Here is an 18,331-nt window from a genome sequence, read left to right on the forward strand (position 1 = left end):
CACTCCAAAATGAAACCATTGTTCTCTAGACTTGGGTAGTGCCATAGCCTCCATACCATGGTCTTCCACTGTCTCTTGTGTTGGAGTTCTCTTGCTTGAGGGCACATTCAGGCACACAATTATATCTGATTTCTCTTTCTCTTGTTTTATTAAAGTTTATATAGTTTAAATGAGAAATATTCATTTTGACATTGTTGCTGTTCTTAAATTATTTTATTTTTCTTTATTTCCTTTCCTCACTTTGCTATTTTCCCTGTTGGAGCCCCTGGGCTTATATCATCCTGCTTTTCCAACTAGGGTAGTAGCTTAGCAAATAGTAATGCCACTGAACTGATCAGATTCAGATCAGATTCAGGTTGAGGCTTTGCCTTTGCAACTACTACTACTACTACTACTACTACTACTACTACTACTACTACTACTACTACTACTACTACTACAATAATAATAATAATAATAATAATAATAATAATAATAATAATAATAATAATAATAATGATAATAACAGCGTTACCTAAATCTTTGATATGTGGAGCTGTTACATAGGAAACATCCTTTACATACTACTACTGTTAAAAGGTCCCTGTCTAAAATGCTACAAAAATTAAAATTCCGATTTCCTCTGTTAAATCTCGTCCGGCAATGTTCTAACTTTACCAGTATATCTAAAATACTGAAGAGGAGACCATTAGAAGAAAGATTCCGGATAAAAGTGAGTAAATTCTCTAAAATCTCTCAAGTTACATAGGAAACTAACGAGATAATGTTAGACCTCTTAGACTTCGAGCTTTCTTACCGGTAACCTACTATGCTGTTTTTTGTGATTTGTCTCATAATTTCATTCTGACTTCCTATCTTCGGTAAATATTTACTGTTTTAAGTGAATTAAGAAAATTAGAATTTTTTTTTGGTGTATTTATCGGTAATTTGCAGGTATCGATGCCTTTGTATATCAGCGGCCAGTTCGTCCCGTGTTGATAAAAAATAGATATCAACTGACCTAACCTAACCTACAAGCCTTGTCCTTAACTACAGTACTTATCTAACGCTCCCCTGCGACCCCCCCCCCTTTATGCCTGTTGTATTCAAAGAAAGCCATAATAATACATACAGGTGGCTGCTAGCATAAGGGATAATAATACATACAGGTGGCTGCTATCATACATACAACCCTAACTTAATTACAATATTCATAAAGAAAATAAGAAGTTTTCTGTTGTATTTATTGGTAATTCGCAACTATTGATTTAAAGGTTCGTGGTAACCTTATAGAAACGTCAGAGCCTTTTGTATAATCGGGGTAAATATTTACTGATTCAACTTAATTACAATATTCATAAAGAAGAAAGATTTTTTTCTGCAAAACCTCTATAAAAGAACAACACCTAACGTAAACTTCACTACCTTACCTAACCTACATGCTATGATAGAGGCCACCTGTATTTACGATGATAGCCGGCTAAGGATACGGCAGTCTAAGGTGGTCGCAGGGGTGTGTTAGATCCCCATTAGGTAAGTAGTTAAGGACACAGCATGTAGGTTAGGTAAGGTAGTGAAGTTTACGTTAGGTGTTGTTCTTTTATAGAGGTTTTGCAGAAAAAAATCTTTCTTCTTTATGAATATTGTAATTAAGTTGAATCAGTAAATATTTAGGGCTGTATGTATGATAGAGGCCACCTGTATTTACGATGATAGCCGGCTAAGGATACGGCAGTCTAAGGTGGTTGCAGGGGTGTGTTAGACCCCCATTAGGTAAGTAGTTAAGGACACAGCATGTAGGTTAGGTTAGGTAGGGAAGTTTACGTTAGGTGTTGTTCTTTTATAGAGGTTTTGCAGAAAAAAGTCTTACGAACGACTTGAAATTGGGAAGAAAATTCTCATATTCTATGCACGTGTGGAGGAACTGGCTGCTGATGTACGAAAGCTGCATATAACATGCGTGCTTAGAAAATGAGAATTTACTTCCCATTTTCTAGTCGCCCATATGACATAATGGTTATAATACAATACCCATGCCCGTTGTTCTGCAAAACCTCTACTCAAGAATACCACCCCTACCTAACCTAACCTACAAGCCATGTCCTTACTTAACGGGGAGCTAACTCCCCCAACGACTCCCCCCTTAGACTGCCGTATTCTTAGCTTACCCTGTGCTTGATTCAGAACCTGCTTCACTTCTAGCAAGGTAATACAATCATATTTTGTAAAAGAAATCGTTCTCACAAGAAATTAGAAAGTTTACACTTGTCCTAATGAACTACATTCATCCAATAATATATAGTAACAGAGACAAATATAGCTGTACTTACATTACTCATAGTCAATGAAGTCGGAATATTCAGATATGAACTTCTTTTTGAGTGTTAACTTCTTTTTTGTAGCAGGTGAGGTGGCTAGGCAATCAACATAAAGAAGGATTAGGATGTTGAAACAGACCAGAACTTCCAGAATCAGGCCCCAAACTATAAGAACACGGCCAAAATCACGCGGGTTTGACAATGTGCGTTGATTTTCTATCACTTTGAACAATTACCGAATAATCCCTCAGGAGTCAATGCTAACAATTTTTGGATTAATTGAATTATAAAAAGATTCACAAGCATCTTTGCTCTTGCCCTGATAGGTTGCCATCTTTGCCTCTTGTGGGCAAAGAATGAGCATCTCTGACCCACAATTGACACTCCCATTACCCTGTTTGAATTTGGAAATATCTGATTTTGAATAGGTAACAAAAAGCCCTCTGTTAATTTTCTAGGTCACGTGAGGTCCTATTAGGTTGTTTAAAATTGCTGCTACCTTCAATTAGTTTGATATTCTGCAGCTTTGCGCTGTTGAATTTATCAAAACCTCATCAACAGTGAATCTTATGAACTACGGGAGAGAGAAAGTCCATGTCAGGGTACAGAGCTCGTTCGACTTAAAAGTTTCATGGCAATTTTGATGGTTTTAAAAATGATTCCATTTCTATCCGGGAAGTGCCTACTAGGGGTATTTAGAATATTTTGGAAAGTTTTTATTCAATACAAGTTTGTGATAGAGTTGAAAATAAGGGGGGGTTATGGGGCATGCCCATCATCATACGTACAGGAGGCTGTCATCATACATACAACCTGACAGAGGTTTGAGATCCACTCAAGCTTGATATCTTTTAGTAGTGTCTGTAAAGTTACCATCCTTAAAGATAGGGATGCTGCGGTTTGGGGAAGCCTATAGGTATACCTGCTGAGTCAGCAGCATCCATTACCTATCCCACCTTGGTTTGGTAAAATTATAGAATAGTACAATGAATGGCATGGTAATGGCATAGTGTATTTTGTGGTGTTTTGAAAGATTTTGTTAATTATTTCTGGAGAAAATCCATAGTTCTTGAGTTGGCCGACTACCATAATTGAAAAGCTGTGTGTTCGCGATGGATATTGTCATCAATAACGTTCGAAACTCCTTAAAAGACACCGTGTACCTTTCTTATTTCATTTTACTTCTATTAAATTGTTTAAACATTGTTTTTTCCACCTGTCGTCATAAAAATGCAGTTACCGTAATTAAAACCCAGTACAGTGGAACCTCTACATACGAATGTCCTGACATACAAATGTCCTGACATACGAATTTTCCAACATCCGAAGTAAAATTCGACCAAATTTTTGTCTCGACACCCGAAGTGTTGCTCCAACATACGAAGTAAACAATACGCGTACGCGTGGAATTTTCTCGAAAGCGTCAACCGTGGTTTGTTGTTGACGCCGCTAGACGGCAGCACATCGGAGGGACGCCAATTGAGCGTCACCTTGATCAGTCCTCTCATCTCGTGCGCATCGTGTGGTTGTTCTCTATTCGCTCGGTTATTAACAGTGTTTTTTATCTTCCTTTTTCACGTGTTGTTTTCTGTGTTTCGTAATCATGGGTCCTAAAAAGCTTAGTTTCGGCTCAGGAAGTAGTAGTAGTAGTGAGAAAAGGAAGAAGTCAATGCTTTCATTAGAACTAAAGCAAGAAATAATAGAAAAGCATGAGCGAGGTGTACATGTTAGCGATCTGGCTAAACAATATGGCCGGAATATGTCTACGATCTCGACGATCATAAAACAGAAGGCAGCCATTAAAGCAGTGAAACCTTCGAAGGGGATCACGATTATTTCCAAACGTCTTAGCCCTACCCTTGAAGAGATGGAATGCCTTTTGTTAATATGGATAAAGGACAAGGAGATTGTTGGCGTTACGATCACTGAAACGATCATTTGTGAGAAGGCTAGTGCTATCTACAGTGACTTGAAGGCGGCAGGCTCTGGGGGTGACGTGGGGGAGAGTTCAGCCGATCTTACGACGGAGGAATTCAAGGCGTCTCGAGGTTGGTTCGAGAAATTTAGGAAACGGACCGGGATTCAATCAGTTGTTCGGCATGGAGTAGCTTCGAGTTCGGACACTAAGGCTGCTAAAGACTTTGTTAAAAAGTTCGAAAGCATCGTGGCGGAGGAAGGCTACGTAGAGCAGCAGGTTTTCAACTGTGATGAAACCGGTCTGTTTTGGAAAAAGATGCCTAGTCGAACGTACATTACCGCCGAAGAGAAGAAAATGCCTGGACATAAGCCAATGAAGGATCGGTTGACTCTTGCGCTTTGTGCCAACGCCAGCGGGAACTGCAAAATTAAGTTTACCATTCCGAAAACCCTAGGGCATTTAAAGTACATAGAATTAATAAAGACCTGCTACATGTTCTATGGCATTCTAATTCTAAGGCTTGGGTTACTAGGCATATCTTTGTGGAATGGGTAAAAGTAATTTTTATATATAAAACTTACCCGCTGGTTATATAAAAGAGCTGAAGTCCCCTGACGCCCTGGCAGAAATTCAAAACTGCCGCTATCGAAGATACGGCAGGTGTACCAACCGCACCCTAGCGGTAGCTCAGGTGGAACCATACACCATCTCCAGTTCTTCTCTCTGCCGTCATAGCTGGCTGACATATAGAAGTTCGCTCTCGTGGTTTTACTCTCTTGGGAAGTTGTTTGGTGATGTACAACGTTCTTTTTTGAGTTTAAGCTATCGTTGATTGTTTTCACTTGTTTCTTGTCTTGAAATCTTTTTGTTTGAGATTATCTTTATTGATATTTCCCTTACCTTTTGCTCGTCGGTCTTTCACGTTACCATTCAAAATGGCCGACTCCTCCCCTGCTCAGCGTAGGTGTGTTAGTGAAGGGTGTCGTACTCGACTTCCTAAAGGATCTATTGATCCTCATAATATTTGTGTGAAATGTACGGGTAAATTTTGTTCATTTGATGATAGGTGTAATGAGTGTCTTTCTTTAACTGATGATGATTTTGTTACATACGATCGTTATGTTAGGAGACTAGAGAGAGATAGAGTTAGGCATAGTTCTTCACGATCTGTGGATAGAGCCTTACCTAATGTTAATGTTCCTAATCCTATTCCTTCCCCCGTGGTGGTAGATCAGGAACCTACTATGAAAGACATGTTTACTGCTATTTTGACTCTTGGTGAGAAAGTTGAGTCCTTAGCAGCCGATAGAAATACGATTTTTTCCGAGTTAAAGGTATTGAAAAACCGTGATCCGGTCGGAACTGTGGAAAGTGTTTCAGTGTCTGATGTTGGTGTACCGAAAAGTCGTGACTCTCTCGGTTTTGTGACAAGTGTTGCTAATGTGTTTAGTGTTGCGGAGGGTGTGTCTGCACGATCTTGTCGTTCACCTAGCCTAAGACCTCTTTCGAGCTCTCGAACCCATGGGAGAAGTAATGTCGAACGGCTTAAGGGAACGAGAAGCGTCATCAATCGTGCAGGCGTCCCCTCGAACGTTCCTGTTGCCGTAGCTCAGGTCGTTCACCCTCATCGTAGGAAAGGTGAGGTTCATGCGTTTTCCCCGTCTTCCGATGAAGGGTCGGGGAGTGAGATCTGGCGTCGCGCGTCAAGACCGCTTAAACGGACGCATGATGTTTCACAGCGTCAGGAATCGCCTGTGCGGCCAGGATGTAGTTCGTGGGGTTCACCAGAACGTTTCCGTTCTCCCATCGCTTGCACTCCGGCTAAACGTCCAGATCACCGTGTTTGTGTGGATATGATTCCTTCCGATTCAGACCTTGTTACTATTCATGCACCCCCTCTTCCTTCAGATTGGCTTTCTTCTCCCGAAATACGTGGTGACATTGGTGCGAATATTCCTTTAGGGAGTTCTGTTGATCCTAAATGGTCTCTGCTTGTGTCTATGAAGGAACAACTCTCGTCGTTGATGGATTCTTATCAACCAGGTGTTGGCGGTATGTCTGGGCGTCAGGTGTCAGACCAGTTATCGCATAGGCGTTCAATGGTCTCTGGTCTTGACGAGTTATCGCTTAGGCGGTCTCCCATTCATAGTGTCCAACGCCAGGTTGATTTTGATGAGTCGCGTCAGAGAGTTTTGGTTGACCAGTTTTCGCTTTCTGGTCGTGTGGAAGAACATCGGCGTCGACAAGTGGACGAGACGCGTCAACGGTTTGAAGTAGGGGATCGCTCGCGTCAACAACTTGTGGACACGTCGCGTCAAAACATCGATTCGCAGCGTCGACATCTTGACAGCTTTGATCGTTTGCGTCAACAGTTTTCGGACTCTACGCGTCCTCTCAGCGATCTTCGGCAGTTGCCTTCTGATTCCAAGCGTCATTCTGTTCAACAGCAGTCGGATTCTAAGCGGTCTAGGCATTTGTTGGTTGAAGAAGATCGTCTACCCGTCCGTGTTTCGCGTCAATCTACTTCTACTTCTCCCCGTCAGGTGGATGCAGATGTTGGCTTTGACAGGCAGTCCCATCCAGACTTTGTTCCTTCGGTTCAGGCTGCAGCAGTTGCTGCACTGCCAGAAGACGAACTTGAGGAAAAGTCGGATGAGGATGATCCTATTGAGGAAGTCTCTGAGAATGAGGAGGAGAAGCATTATCAGCATGCTGTGGACCTTCGCAAGTTTATGCTGATTCTTACTGGAATTTTCCCGGATCAGTTTACTCCTGTGGCCCCTCGTTCTCCGCCTTCTGAGTTCATCTTAGGTAAAGCTACCAAGGTTCCAGTTTATACCAAGATGGTTCTTTCTCGATCCTCTAAACGGGCCTTGAAATTAATGGGTTCCTGGTTGGACTCCAAGAAATCTTTTGGCAAGACGGCCTTTGCCTTTCCGCCCGCTAGGTTAGCCTCTAAATCTAGTGTGTGGTACGAGACTGGTGAAGTGTTGGGCTTGAGTTTTCCTTCGTCTGCCCAAGGGGATTTTTCAAGTTTGGTAGATGCTTCTCGTCGTCTTGCCTTAAGGAAAACGAAGATTTGGTGGTCCATTCCAGAGTTCGACCATTTGCTTAAAGGTCTGTTCAGGGCCTTTGAAGTGTTTAATTTCTTGGACTGGGCTCTGGGGGCTTTGAGTAAGAGAGTCTCCGATATGACGGAAACGGACACTAGTGGACTGGTTCATTTAATGTCCTGCTTGGATAAAGGTGTGAGGGATGGCTCCAACGAGCTTGCTGCCTTGTTTACAGCTGGAATCCTCAAGAAAAGGGCCACGATGTGCTCTTTTCTCTCTGCAGGAGTGTCTCCCTACCAGAAAACGGGCCTTTTTTTTGCACCTTTGGCTAATACTTTATTTCCGCAAGAATTGGTAGGCGAGGTGGATACTGCCCTCACGCAGAAAGCCACGCATGACTTGGTTGCTAATATGACAAGGAAAGTTTTGCCGTCATCGTTTTCCTCTCGTAAACCTAAGGAATCCTCTTCTGGTTTTCAACCTCAGTCCTTTCGTGGGAAGTCCTCTGGAAGAGGCTCTTTCAAACCAGAAGGAAGGAAGCCTAGAGGCAGAGGGGGCAAGTCTGGCCGAGGTAAAGTCTGACTGCCCTTTCCTTCAGACAGCTGTGGGTGCCAGGTTGACTCACTTCTGGGAGGCTTGGGAGAGGAATGGAGCGGACCCCTGGTCCGTCCAAGTGTTAAAGGAGGGTTACAAGATCCCCTTCCTGGCAAATCCTCCTTAAGTCACAGATCCGGTGGATCTTTCGCCCAAATACAGAGAGGGACCCAAGAAGCAAGCCGTGCGCCTTCAGACGTCTCTTTTATTAGAGAAGCAAGCAATAGAGGAAGTGCAGGATGTTACGTCTCCGGGGTTTTACAACCGCCTTTTCCTAGTACCCAAGAGTTCCGGGGAGTGGAGACCGGTTCTGGACGTAAGTGTGCTAAATGGTTATGTCCAAAATTCGACGTTCACTATGGAGACTCAGAAAACAGTTCTGGCGGCTGTGAGGAAGGACGATTGGATGGTCTCTATAGATCTTCAGGACTTTCCACCTTCCGATTCATCCCAGCTGCAGACGTTATCTGAGGTTCATGGACGGAAACAAGGTCTTCCAGTTCAGGGCTCTTTGTTTCGGACTCTGCACGGCTCCTCTATTGTTTACCAAGATCATGCTGAATGTGGCAAGCATGCTGCATTCGAGGGGAATCAGGGCCTCTCTGTATCTGGACGATTGGCTGATAAGAGCCTCCTCAGCCGATTGTTGTTTGAAGGACCTCAAGATGACTTTGGATCTCTCCAGAGAACTGGGCCTCCTGGTGAGCTCGAAAAAATCGCAACTGACTCCATCCCAGGAGATTCTTTATTTGGGGATGGAGATTCACAGTCGGAGTTTTCGGGCTTTTCCGTCGTCGGTGAGAATCCAGGCAGCCCTCCTAAAAGTTCAAACGTTCCTGAAGAGAGATCTTTGCTCTATAAGAGATTGGATGAGCCTTCTGGGGACTCTCTCGTCATTAGAGAAGTTCGTAACCCTGGGGAGGTTGCACTTGCGTCCTCTTCAGTTTCATCTCAATCGCCATTGGAAGAAAGGGGACAGCCTCGACAGGGATTGCATTCCCATCTCGGTTTCCATCAAGTCTCATCTTCAATGGTGGGACAACGAGCCCAGACTGAAAGAAGGCTTGTCTTTACTTCAGAAGAGCCCAGACCTCGTGTTGTGTTCCGACGCCTCCAACTCGGGGTGGGGGGCCACTCTAGAGAAGCAGGAGCTTTCGGGGACTTGGACGGTGGAGCAAACATCTCTCCACATCAATCAAAAGGAGCTTTTGGCTATTCATCTGGCTCTTATAGGCTTCGAAAAGCAGATCAGGGGCAAAGTGGTCCAAGTCAATGCGGACAGCACGACAGCTCTGGCCTATATTGTGAAACAAGGCGGGACCCACTCTTGGCCTCTGTACGAGATTGCAAGACTGCTTCTCGTTTGGGCAGAGGAAAGGAAGGTGACTCTTTTGACTCGATTCATCCAGGGGGTCAACAATGTGAGTGCAGACAGACTCAGCAGGGAAGGTCAGGTTCTCTCCACAGAATGGATTCTGCACCCGGACATCTGCAAGAGTCTGTGGCGGTTATGGGGTCGACCTCTCGTGGATCTCTTTGCCACCGCAAAGACCAAATGGCTGGAGTGTTACTGCTCTCCGGTTCCGGATCCCGAAGCTTTGCACATAGACGCCTTTCTGATGAACTGGTCACTCAGGCCGAAGAAGGGGCAGGAGAAGGAACATCCCAGCAGGAACCCCCAGAGTTCAAGGCTTCTCGGGGGTGGTTTGAGAAATTCAAGAAAAGGACTGGCATTCATTCAGTGGTACGGCATGGGGAGGCAGCCAGCTCGGACACGAAGACCGCCGAAGCATTTGTTAAAACGTTCGACGAGTTGACTCTGCAGGAAGGCTACAGTTCGCAGCAAGTTTTCAATTGCGACGAAACCCGGCTTTTCTGGAAGAAAATGCCTCGTCGGACGTTCATCACGGCGGAGGAGAAGAGGCTACCCGGACATAAGCCTATGAAGGACAGGCTTACCCTTGCTTTTTGTGCAAACGCCATTGGGGACTGCAAGATAAAGCCCCTACTGGTGTACCATTCAGAAAATCCCCGAGCCTTCAAAGCCCACAAAGTCATCAAGGAGAACCTTCCCGTGATGTGGAGGGCGAATGCTAAAGCCTGGGTAACGAGGCAACTTTTCATTGATTGGGTGAATGTCTGCTTCGGTCCGACTGTCTGAAAATATTTGGAAGAAAAGCGCCTCCCTATGAAATGTCTGCTGGTGTTGGACAATGCTCCAGCTCACCCTCCTGGCCTCGAGGAATATCTTCTGGCCGAGTATTCCTTCATAAAGGTCCTATATCTACTGCCTAACACCACCCCTCTCCTCCAGCCCATGGACCAGCAAGTTATTTCAAATTTTAAAAAATTGTACACGAAGCATCTCTTCCAGAGATGTTTCCAAGTCACAGAGAGTACAAACCTCACTCTGCGTGAATTCTGGAAAGATCACTTTAATAGCGTGATATGCCTCAAACTCATCGATCTTGCTTGGCAGGATGTTTCGAGGCGTACCCTGAACTCATCTTGGAGGAAGCTGTGGCCTGATGCTGTCTCTGCACGAGACTTCGAGGGGTTCGGGAAGCCTGGAGGCGAAGCCGAGATCATTGACGATCCTGAACCCATTCAGCAGTCTGAGGTGGCTGACATCGTACATCTTGGTACGTCCATGGGGCTGGAAGTTAGCGCCGAGGATATAGATGAACTTATCGAGGAGCACCACGAGGAGTTGACGACGGATGACCTGAAGGAGTTGGAGACGATGCAAATGAGTGTTGTTCAAGAGCAGTTCTCTAACGGTGATGAGGAGGATGTTACACCTTTGAAAACGGCAGACATTAAGGAAATTCTCGCATGTCTCCATAAAATGGCAGACTACGTCGAAAAGGAACATCCAGAAAAAGTTTATACCAACCGTGCGCTTCAACACTGCAATGACGTTTGCCTAACGCATTTTAGAAATGTGTTGAAAAGTAGGCAGAAACAAGCATCAATGGATAGTTTCTTATTAAAGAGGCCAGCGGTATTAGTAGGCCAAGACGAAGGTGAAAGTGAAGAAAAGAAACAGAAAAGAGGAAGTGATGAAGAATTAGAAGGTGAAAGTAAAGAAAAGAAACAGAAAAAAGAAAGTGATGAAGAAGTAGAAGAAATTTAGAAAATATGAAAAACGTAAAGTTATAAAAAAGCAAAAAAAAAAAATTCAATTTTAAGTTTTATGTTACCGTTAAGTGTTAAAGTAATTTTTTCTTTCATTTTATAGTTTTCCGTACGTAATGTTAAGTGTTAATTATTTCTGCCATTTTTTTATTTCGTAAAGTTCAAGTGTTAATGTGTTAAGTGTGTAAATTACTGTACGTAGTCTGTTACTTGTTACGTTTTCTGCCTTATGCCATCCTCCTCTGCCGCGACTTTGCTATCGGACATCGTTTCAATCAAAAGGTAAGTTTCAACTTTTTTGTTACACTAATTAACTGTAACCTTTTTTTCAGGGTATCAATCCTTAATTTAGGTGTACGTACAGGTAACAATACACCTTCATTGATCCAAATGCTTTACACACAGTACCATAACTTTTATACAGTAGTAAAGAAAAGGGACCGTTTTCTTAAGGCTTGGAGGGGATAACTAGGCTATAACTACATTATTGAATAATCTCATGGTGGTTTCTGGAATGGATTAGGCTGTTTTTAACAGTTGGGTTAATTATTGAATGATAGAAATGGCTGCATTGCATGTTTATTACTACAGTTTAGCGTGTTTATGAAAGAAAAGGTGTCTTTTCGTAAGGCTTGGAACGGATTAGGCTATTTACATGTAAAACGCGACTCAGGATACGAAAAAATCAGGATACGAAACCGTATCCTGAACGGATTACTTTCGTATCCTGAGGCATCACTGTACTTTTTTCCTTTTTTAGGGAAACCTTCTTTAAGTTTAGCTCCTTAGACCTCCCTCCCAGTTCTAGAGAGGAGTCTAGAGTCCGACTGTGTGTGTGTGTTTTGGTCTTACCTCCGCCCCGATACTGTTCACGTATCTAATACTTATGTAACAGTCTACTGCACTCAAGATCTGAGCCTCCTGGTTTAGGGAAGATTGGCTTCTCAGGACTCATTCTTCCGATCTACATGTTGGATCTTCAGATAACGTTGAGTCTTTTTTGAAGAATTGGATGTTCTTGTCTACAAGACGAGTTTCTTCTGACCCCATCTCAAAATGGAGATTCAGAGTCTAGTTTTTTCAGGCTTTTATGTCTCACATTAGAACAGTGCAAGCCATCTTGAATCTTTCTTTGAGATCCTTGATTTATCTGTGTTCATCCTAGATTTTTTAAATATTAAACTTAGCCGGTGAATATATAATAGCTGACGTCTCCGACGGCTCGACAGATTCCAAAAACTCGCGAGCGATCGGCGTGAAGGTTGCGGGTGTGCCCACCAGCGCCGACTATCGGCCAGATACCGCATATACTTGTAAACATCTCCAGTTCTTCTCTGTCGGTGTCATCGACAAGTTGATTCCACTCGCTTTATGACCTCGAGTTTTCTACCGAATTGGTGAAGTACTTGGTTTTGGTTTTATTGCTTTCGCCGTGTTGGATTATTCAATACTATCTTCAAAAGAAATGCTTTTGAAAGGAGAGGAAAAGTGTTTTGCCCTTGCTTTTTTTATCTCTGGTTTTTCCATAGAGTAAAGGTGGCCGACCCTTCCCTCAGTGTACGGAAGTGTGTTTAAGGCTTTTAGTAATTATTTTATCACGTTATAAATTATTGTTGATAATTATAGATTTTCCTCTATATTTTTTTTTATCTCCCGCCTTTATTAGGCCTCTTCGATTAGCTTTCCATTTATACTAAATATCAAGATAAATTTTATGTTTTGTTTATATGCGGCCTTTACCTATTCCTCCCCTAGTCCGAGATGTAGGCGGTCCTAACTTGGAAACCGAAGTTAAACAACGTTGAGCCCATTCAACTTTTATTTTCGTTAAGTTTAAATCATTTGCTCTGTAAGAGTTATGAAATGAATATTTTTTAGAAAATATTTTAAGAAATATATTCTTTGAATAGTCTTCGTGCTGTTTTTTCAAAGATGAACTAAGGTTTGGTTTATTTATGCTACGCAGTTTGCGCTCTATCGTTACGATAGAGAAAGAGAGAATCACTGTTTCACTTTGCAGAAAGAGTAAATCAATTTTGACGTTTTGTTCATTCTTCTTTCAAACTGAAGTGTTTTAAATACTAATTTAAAGGAACTTGTTAATTTTCAATTTCTTAGTCCTTTCAGTTTTTTCCTTTGGTCAAATAACCTGTTTATTGACGAAGGGTGAGTGGGTTTTTCTCTTCTGTGTGAAATCAAGAGAGAGAGAGAGAGAGACGGAGAGAGAGAGAGGAAGAGAAAACGATCCGATCTTTATTCTCGTCCCAAGTAAGGAGTTTGGGAGCGAGTAACGTTGTTCTCGATTCAGTTTTTTACTCTCGTCCCAAGTCTCTGTACGGGGAGAGAGGATAAAACGTTTTTAGTTTTTATTCTCGTCCCAAGGCACTGTACGGTGAGAGATTGAAAACGTAGTCTTTAGTGAACTAGAGTTTAGTCTCCTCCCCAGTCACTGATCCTTTTTAACTTTATATATTTCCGTTTTATTCGATATATATGTATATGTTTTTTGATTTTTGCATGTGTGTTTCATTTTGTACTAATGTGCTTACTTTATACGACTCATTTCGCAATTATAACCTTTTGATGTAAGGGAGAATTGCGTGCTTCAGGTAGATATCAGTTTTATTCATGCCTAATGTGAAATTATTGAAAAATACGATATCAGTGAAGTGAGTGCAAGAAAACATGTGCTGTGTTGCGGAGGGTTCGTTTGTTCGTGCTTGTCGCTCCCCTAGTCCGAGACCTCTTTCAGGCTCCCATGCACCAGGGAGGAGTAATGTCGTAGGACTTAAGGGGACGAGAGGCTTTAACCAACGTACAGACGTTCCCTCTTTGGTATCGGATGTTTCTCGTCAAGATCGCCCTTACCATAAGACGGGTGAGACTGTGTTTTCCTCGTCATCCGAAGACTTTTCGCAAAAGAAACCTTGGCGCAAGGTTTCTAGACCCTTTAAGCGAAAGTCAGTCCCTTCAGGACAGGTCCAGCGTCCTGGCTGTAGCCATGGGGACAGCTCTGACCCTTTGCAGTCGTCGGAAGACTGTTCGGCTATTAAACGCAAGCGTAACACGGGGTCCGAGGGTCGCGGTAAAGGCAATGTTTTGCCAACACAGACGTTACCGTCGTCTCGGCCCGTTCCGACTCCCGTTGATCCTAAATGGGTTGTCCTGCAGGACATGCAGACTAAGCTTGCCTCCCTTATGGAGAAGTATGACATTGAGCAGGTTCACGATGAACCTTCGCTTTCGAGTCGCCGTTACGCTAAACGAGACTCTGGCCGTCAGCCGCCCAAACGAGCATTTACTCGTCCGTTTGACGTTAGTGCTGACGTTTTCTTGTACTTTGAAACGTGATGTCAGGAGTTTTTCACGTCAGTCACGTGACATGGATCCTCCCTCGCTGCAGTCTCGTGTTGACTTTCAGCCGCTGCCGCAGTCTCGTGTTGACTTTCAGCCGCTGCCGCAGTCTCGTGTTGACGTTCAGCCGCTGCCGCAGTCTCGTGTTGACGTTCAGGACGTTTGCCAACCAGCTCAGTTGCCTCGACTTGACGTTGAGCGTCAATCACCGCAGTCGAAGGTTGTTTTGACTGCTCAGTCTAGGCAGTCAATGCAGTTCCGACGTGACATCGAGCGTCCATCAACTCCTGTTGTTGTTGTTGGACAGTCACAAGGTTTTCAGTCCTTTCAGCAGCGACCTGACGTCGCTTCCTCTACTGCTACTGCTGCTCCTTTGCTTGTTGACATTGCCTGTCAAGCATTGCCGCCGCGGCAGGTCTCTCCTTTTCATGAGACTAGACAATTGTCGGACGAGGTTCCTTCAGATGAGGAAGTTGCTGATCCTCCTCCTACTGATATTCCTTTGGGGACTTTGTCAGACGGAGAGGAGCCTAAAGCTGCTCAGACCTCTATGGACTTTAAAAAAATCATGCTGATTTTTAAGGATCTTTTTCCGGTCCATTTTGTAACTGCTGCTCCTCGTTCGCCTTCGTCAGAGTTTACGCTAGGCCTAGCTACTTCGAAGCCGTCGTTTTCTAAGCTAGTGCTCTCTCGCTCTTCTAAGAGAGCTTTACGTTTCCTAGGCGACTGGTTGATCACCAGGAGGAGTTTGGGGGAGACAGCCTTTGCTTTCCCTCCTTTTAAACTGGCTTCTAGAGCGAGCGTCTGGTATGACACGGGAGAAGTTCTCGGCTTGGGAGTTCCTGCCTCTGCCCAGGGAGACTTCTCAAGCCTCATAGACTCTCCCCGTCGCCTGGCCATGAGACGCTCCAAGATTTTATGGTCGGCTTCAGAGCTAGACCATCTCCTGTTAGGAGTTTTTTCGAGCGTTTGAAGTTTTTATTTGTTGGTTGGTCCCTGGGAGCCTTAAGTCAGAAGGTCTCTCCAGCTGTCAATGTTTTGCTGTACAATTATGTCATGCATGAACAGGGCTATCAGGGATGGCTCCAATGATCTGACAGCCACATTCACTGCAGGAACAAGGCTATCAGGGATGGCTCCAATGATCTGGCAGCCACGTTCACTGCAGGAGTACTTAAGATGTAAGTGCGCTCAATGTGTTCATTGTCAAGACGAACTTCACGATGAAGACTACCAAATCTGTCTTGGCAGCAGTAAGGGAAGGCGACTGGATGGTCTCTCTCGACCTTCAGGATGCATACTTCCACATCCCGATTCATCCAAACTTTCAACAACATCTGAGGTTTGTGGACGGGAAAGTAATGTACCAATGTCGAGCACTGTACTTCGGCCTCATTCCTGCTCCTCTTGTTTTTACAAGGCCCTTGCAAAATGTAGCAAGCTTTCTACATTTTTTGAGGATTCAGAGCCTCCCTTTATTTTGACGACTGGCTAATCAGGGCGTCGTCATTATATCACTGTCTGGAGAGCCTCTAATGGATATTAGACCTAACCAAGGAGCTAGGTCTCATAGTGAACGTAGAGACGTCGTAACTTACAGTACCCCATCCCAGACTATTCTTTATTTGGGAATGGAGATACAGTGTCTGATTTTTCGGGCCTTTTCGTCTCCCACAAGAATGGAACAAGCTCTGTAAAAAGTCCTTCACTTGCAAGAGGAAAACAGTTGCTCTGTAAGAGTTTGAACTAGTCTCGTGGGAACTCTTTCATCGCTGGAGTAGTTTATCTCTCTGAGGAGACTCAACCTATGCCCTCTCCAATTTCACCTAAACCATTGGAACAAGGAGAAGGGCTTAGAGAGTATCTCTTTCCCAATCTCCAACCCAGTCTAGACATGTCTGACTTGGTGGGACAGCAACATCAGACTTCGAGAAGGTCTTTCTCTTGCGATCAAGAACCCAACCCATGTGTTGTATTCAGATGCTTCGGTTTTGGGTTAGGGAGCTCCACTGGACAGTCTGGAATGCTCGGGTCTTTGATCCACGGATCAGAAGGAACTCCATTTAAGGCAAATAACATCTCTCCTTTGGCGAGATTTGTGCAAGGAAAAATGAATGTCTTGGCGGACTGCCTTAGCAGAAGAGGACAAGTCATCTCCATGGAGTGGACGTTGCATAAGACTGTGTGCGAGAAGCTATGGATGACATGGGGTCAACCCACCATAGATCTTTTTGCGACTTCACTGACAAAGAGGCTCTCGACTTACTGCTTTCCAGTTCCAGATCCAGAGGCAGCCCACATAGACGCTTTCCTGCTGGACTGGTCTCACCTGGACGTTTATGCCTTTCCACCTTTCAAGATCCTAAACAAGGTGCTGCAGAAGTTCACCTCTCACGAAGGGACCAGGTTGACATTGGTTGCTCCACTCTGGCCCGCGAGAGAGTGGTTTACAGAGGTACTTCTATGGCTGGTAGATGTTCCAAGAAGTCTGCCGTTACGGATGGATCTCTTGCGACAGCCTCACGTAAAGAGATTTTATCAAAGCCTCCCCACGCTTCGTCTAACTGCCTTCAGTCTATCGAAAGACTCTCTTGTGCTCGAGGGTTTTCGAAGGAGGCAGCTAGAGCGATCGCGAGGGCTAGAAGATCCTCTACCATCAGGATCTATCAGTCGAAATGGGAGGTATTTAGAGACTGGTGCAAGTCCTCCTCTATTTCCTCTTCCAGTACCTCTGTAGCCCAAATTGCGGACTTTCTCCTGCATCTGAGAAATGTTCGCTCCCTCTCTGCTCCCACTATTAAAGGCTACAGGAGCATGTTGGCGTCTGTTTTCAGACATAGAGGCTTGGATCTGTCAAATAACAAGGATCTCCAAGATCTCCTTAAGTCCTTCGAGACCTCTAAGGAGCGTCGTATGTCAACTCCCGCTTGGAACTTAGACGTGGTCCTAAGGTTCCTAATATCAGACAGGTTTGAGCCATTGCATTAAGCCTCCCTGAAGGATCTCACCCTCAAGACGCTTTTTTTTGGTGTGCTTGGCTTCGGCTAAAAGGGTCAGTGAGATCCATACTTTTAGTAAGAACATCGGCTTCTCTACAAATAAAGCTACATGTTCGCTTCAACTTGGTTTTTTGGCCAAGAACGAACTGCCTTCTCGTCCTTTGCCTAAATCTTTTGAAATACCTAGTCTGTCAGAAATCGTAGGTAACAAAGTTGAAAGAGTGCTGTGCCCCGTTAGAGCTCTTAAGTTTTACTTAGCTCGAACTAAACCATTACGAGGTGGTTCTGAGGCCTTATGGTGCTCCGTTAAGAAGCCCTCATTGCCCATGTCTAAAAATGCGTTATCGTACTTTATTAGACTTTTAATCCGGGAGGCACATTCTCATTTAAATGAGAAAGATCGTTGTTTGCTTAAGGTCAAGACGCACGAAGTGAGAGCGATAGCGACTTCGGTGCCTTTAAGCAAAACAGGTCTCTTCGAAGTATTATGGACGCGACCTTTTGGAGGAGCAAGTCGGTGTTCGCTTCAATTTACTTAAAAGACGTCCAGACTCTTTATGAGGACTGCTACACCCTGGGTCCATTCGTTGCAGCGAGTGCAGTAGTGGGTGAGGGTTCTACCACTACATTCCCTTAATCCCAATATCCTTTATATCTTCTCTTGAAATGTTTTTAATCTTGTCTTGGGTTGTACGGAAGACTAGGAAGTCTTTCGCATCCTTTTTGATTTGACGGGTGGTCAAATGTTGTTTCTTGAGAGCGCCCAGATTAAGGGTATTGATGAGGTCCTGTTATAAGGGTGTTCGCCCTGGATATAACAGCTCCTGGGAGTCTTTCAGCATCCTGAGAGGATGGCTGGGCTTCGTAAGGAAAGCGGACTAATGAGGCAGAGTAATAATCAGAGTCTGCTTCCTTACCAGGTACCTATACTTAAGTCTGTTTTTTGAATAATTGTCAAAAACTCTTGAGCATATACGC

At 44.0% G+C, this 18,331-nt stretch overlaps 1 protein-coding gene across 2 annotated transcripts in view; it reads left to right on the forward strand.

Moving 5' to 3' along the window:
- Nucleotides 1-533: 533 nt before the first annotated feature.
- The window catches only part of LOC137650822 (asparaginyl-tRNA synthetase-like), a 165,839-nt gene continuing 148,041 nt past the window's right edge, over nt 534-18,331 (forward strand). Inside the window, exon 1 of one of the 2 annotated variants that reach the window (XM_068383987.1) lies at nt 534-712. In XM_068383987.1, coding sequence (XP_068240088.1) covers nt 593-712 — 120 coding nt within the window. In that variant the 5' untranslated portion in view covers nt 534-592. The remainder of the gene's footprint in view (nt 713-18,331) is intronic. The other variant, XM_068383980.1, reaches the window with a different exon arrangement.

This window comes from Palaemon carinicauda, chromosome 1 (genome assembly GCF_036898095.1).
Source record: "Palaemon carinicauda isolate YSFRI2023 chromosome 1, ASM3689809v2, whole genome shotgun sequence".
In the NCBI taxonomy this organism is placed as follows: Eukaryota; Metazoa; Arthropoda; class Malacostraca; order Decapoda; family Palaemonidae; genus Palaemon; species Palaemon carinicauda.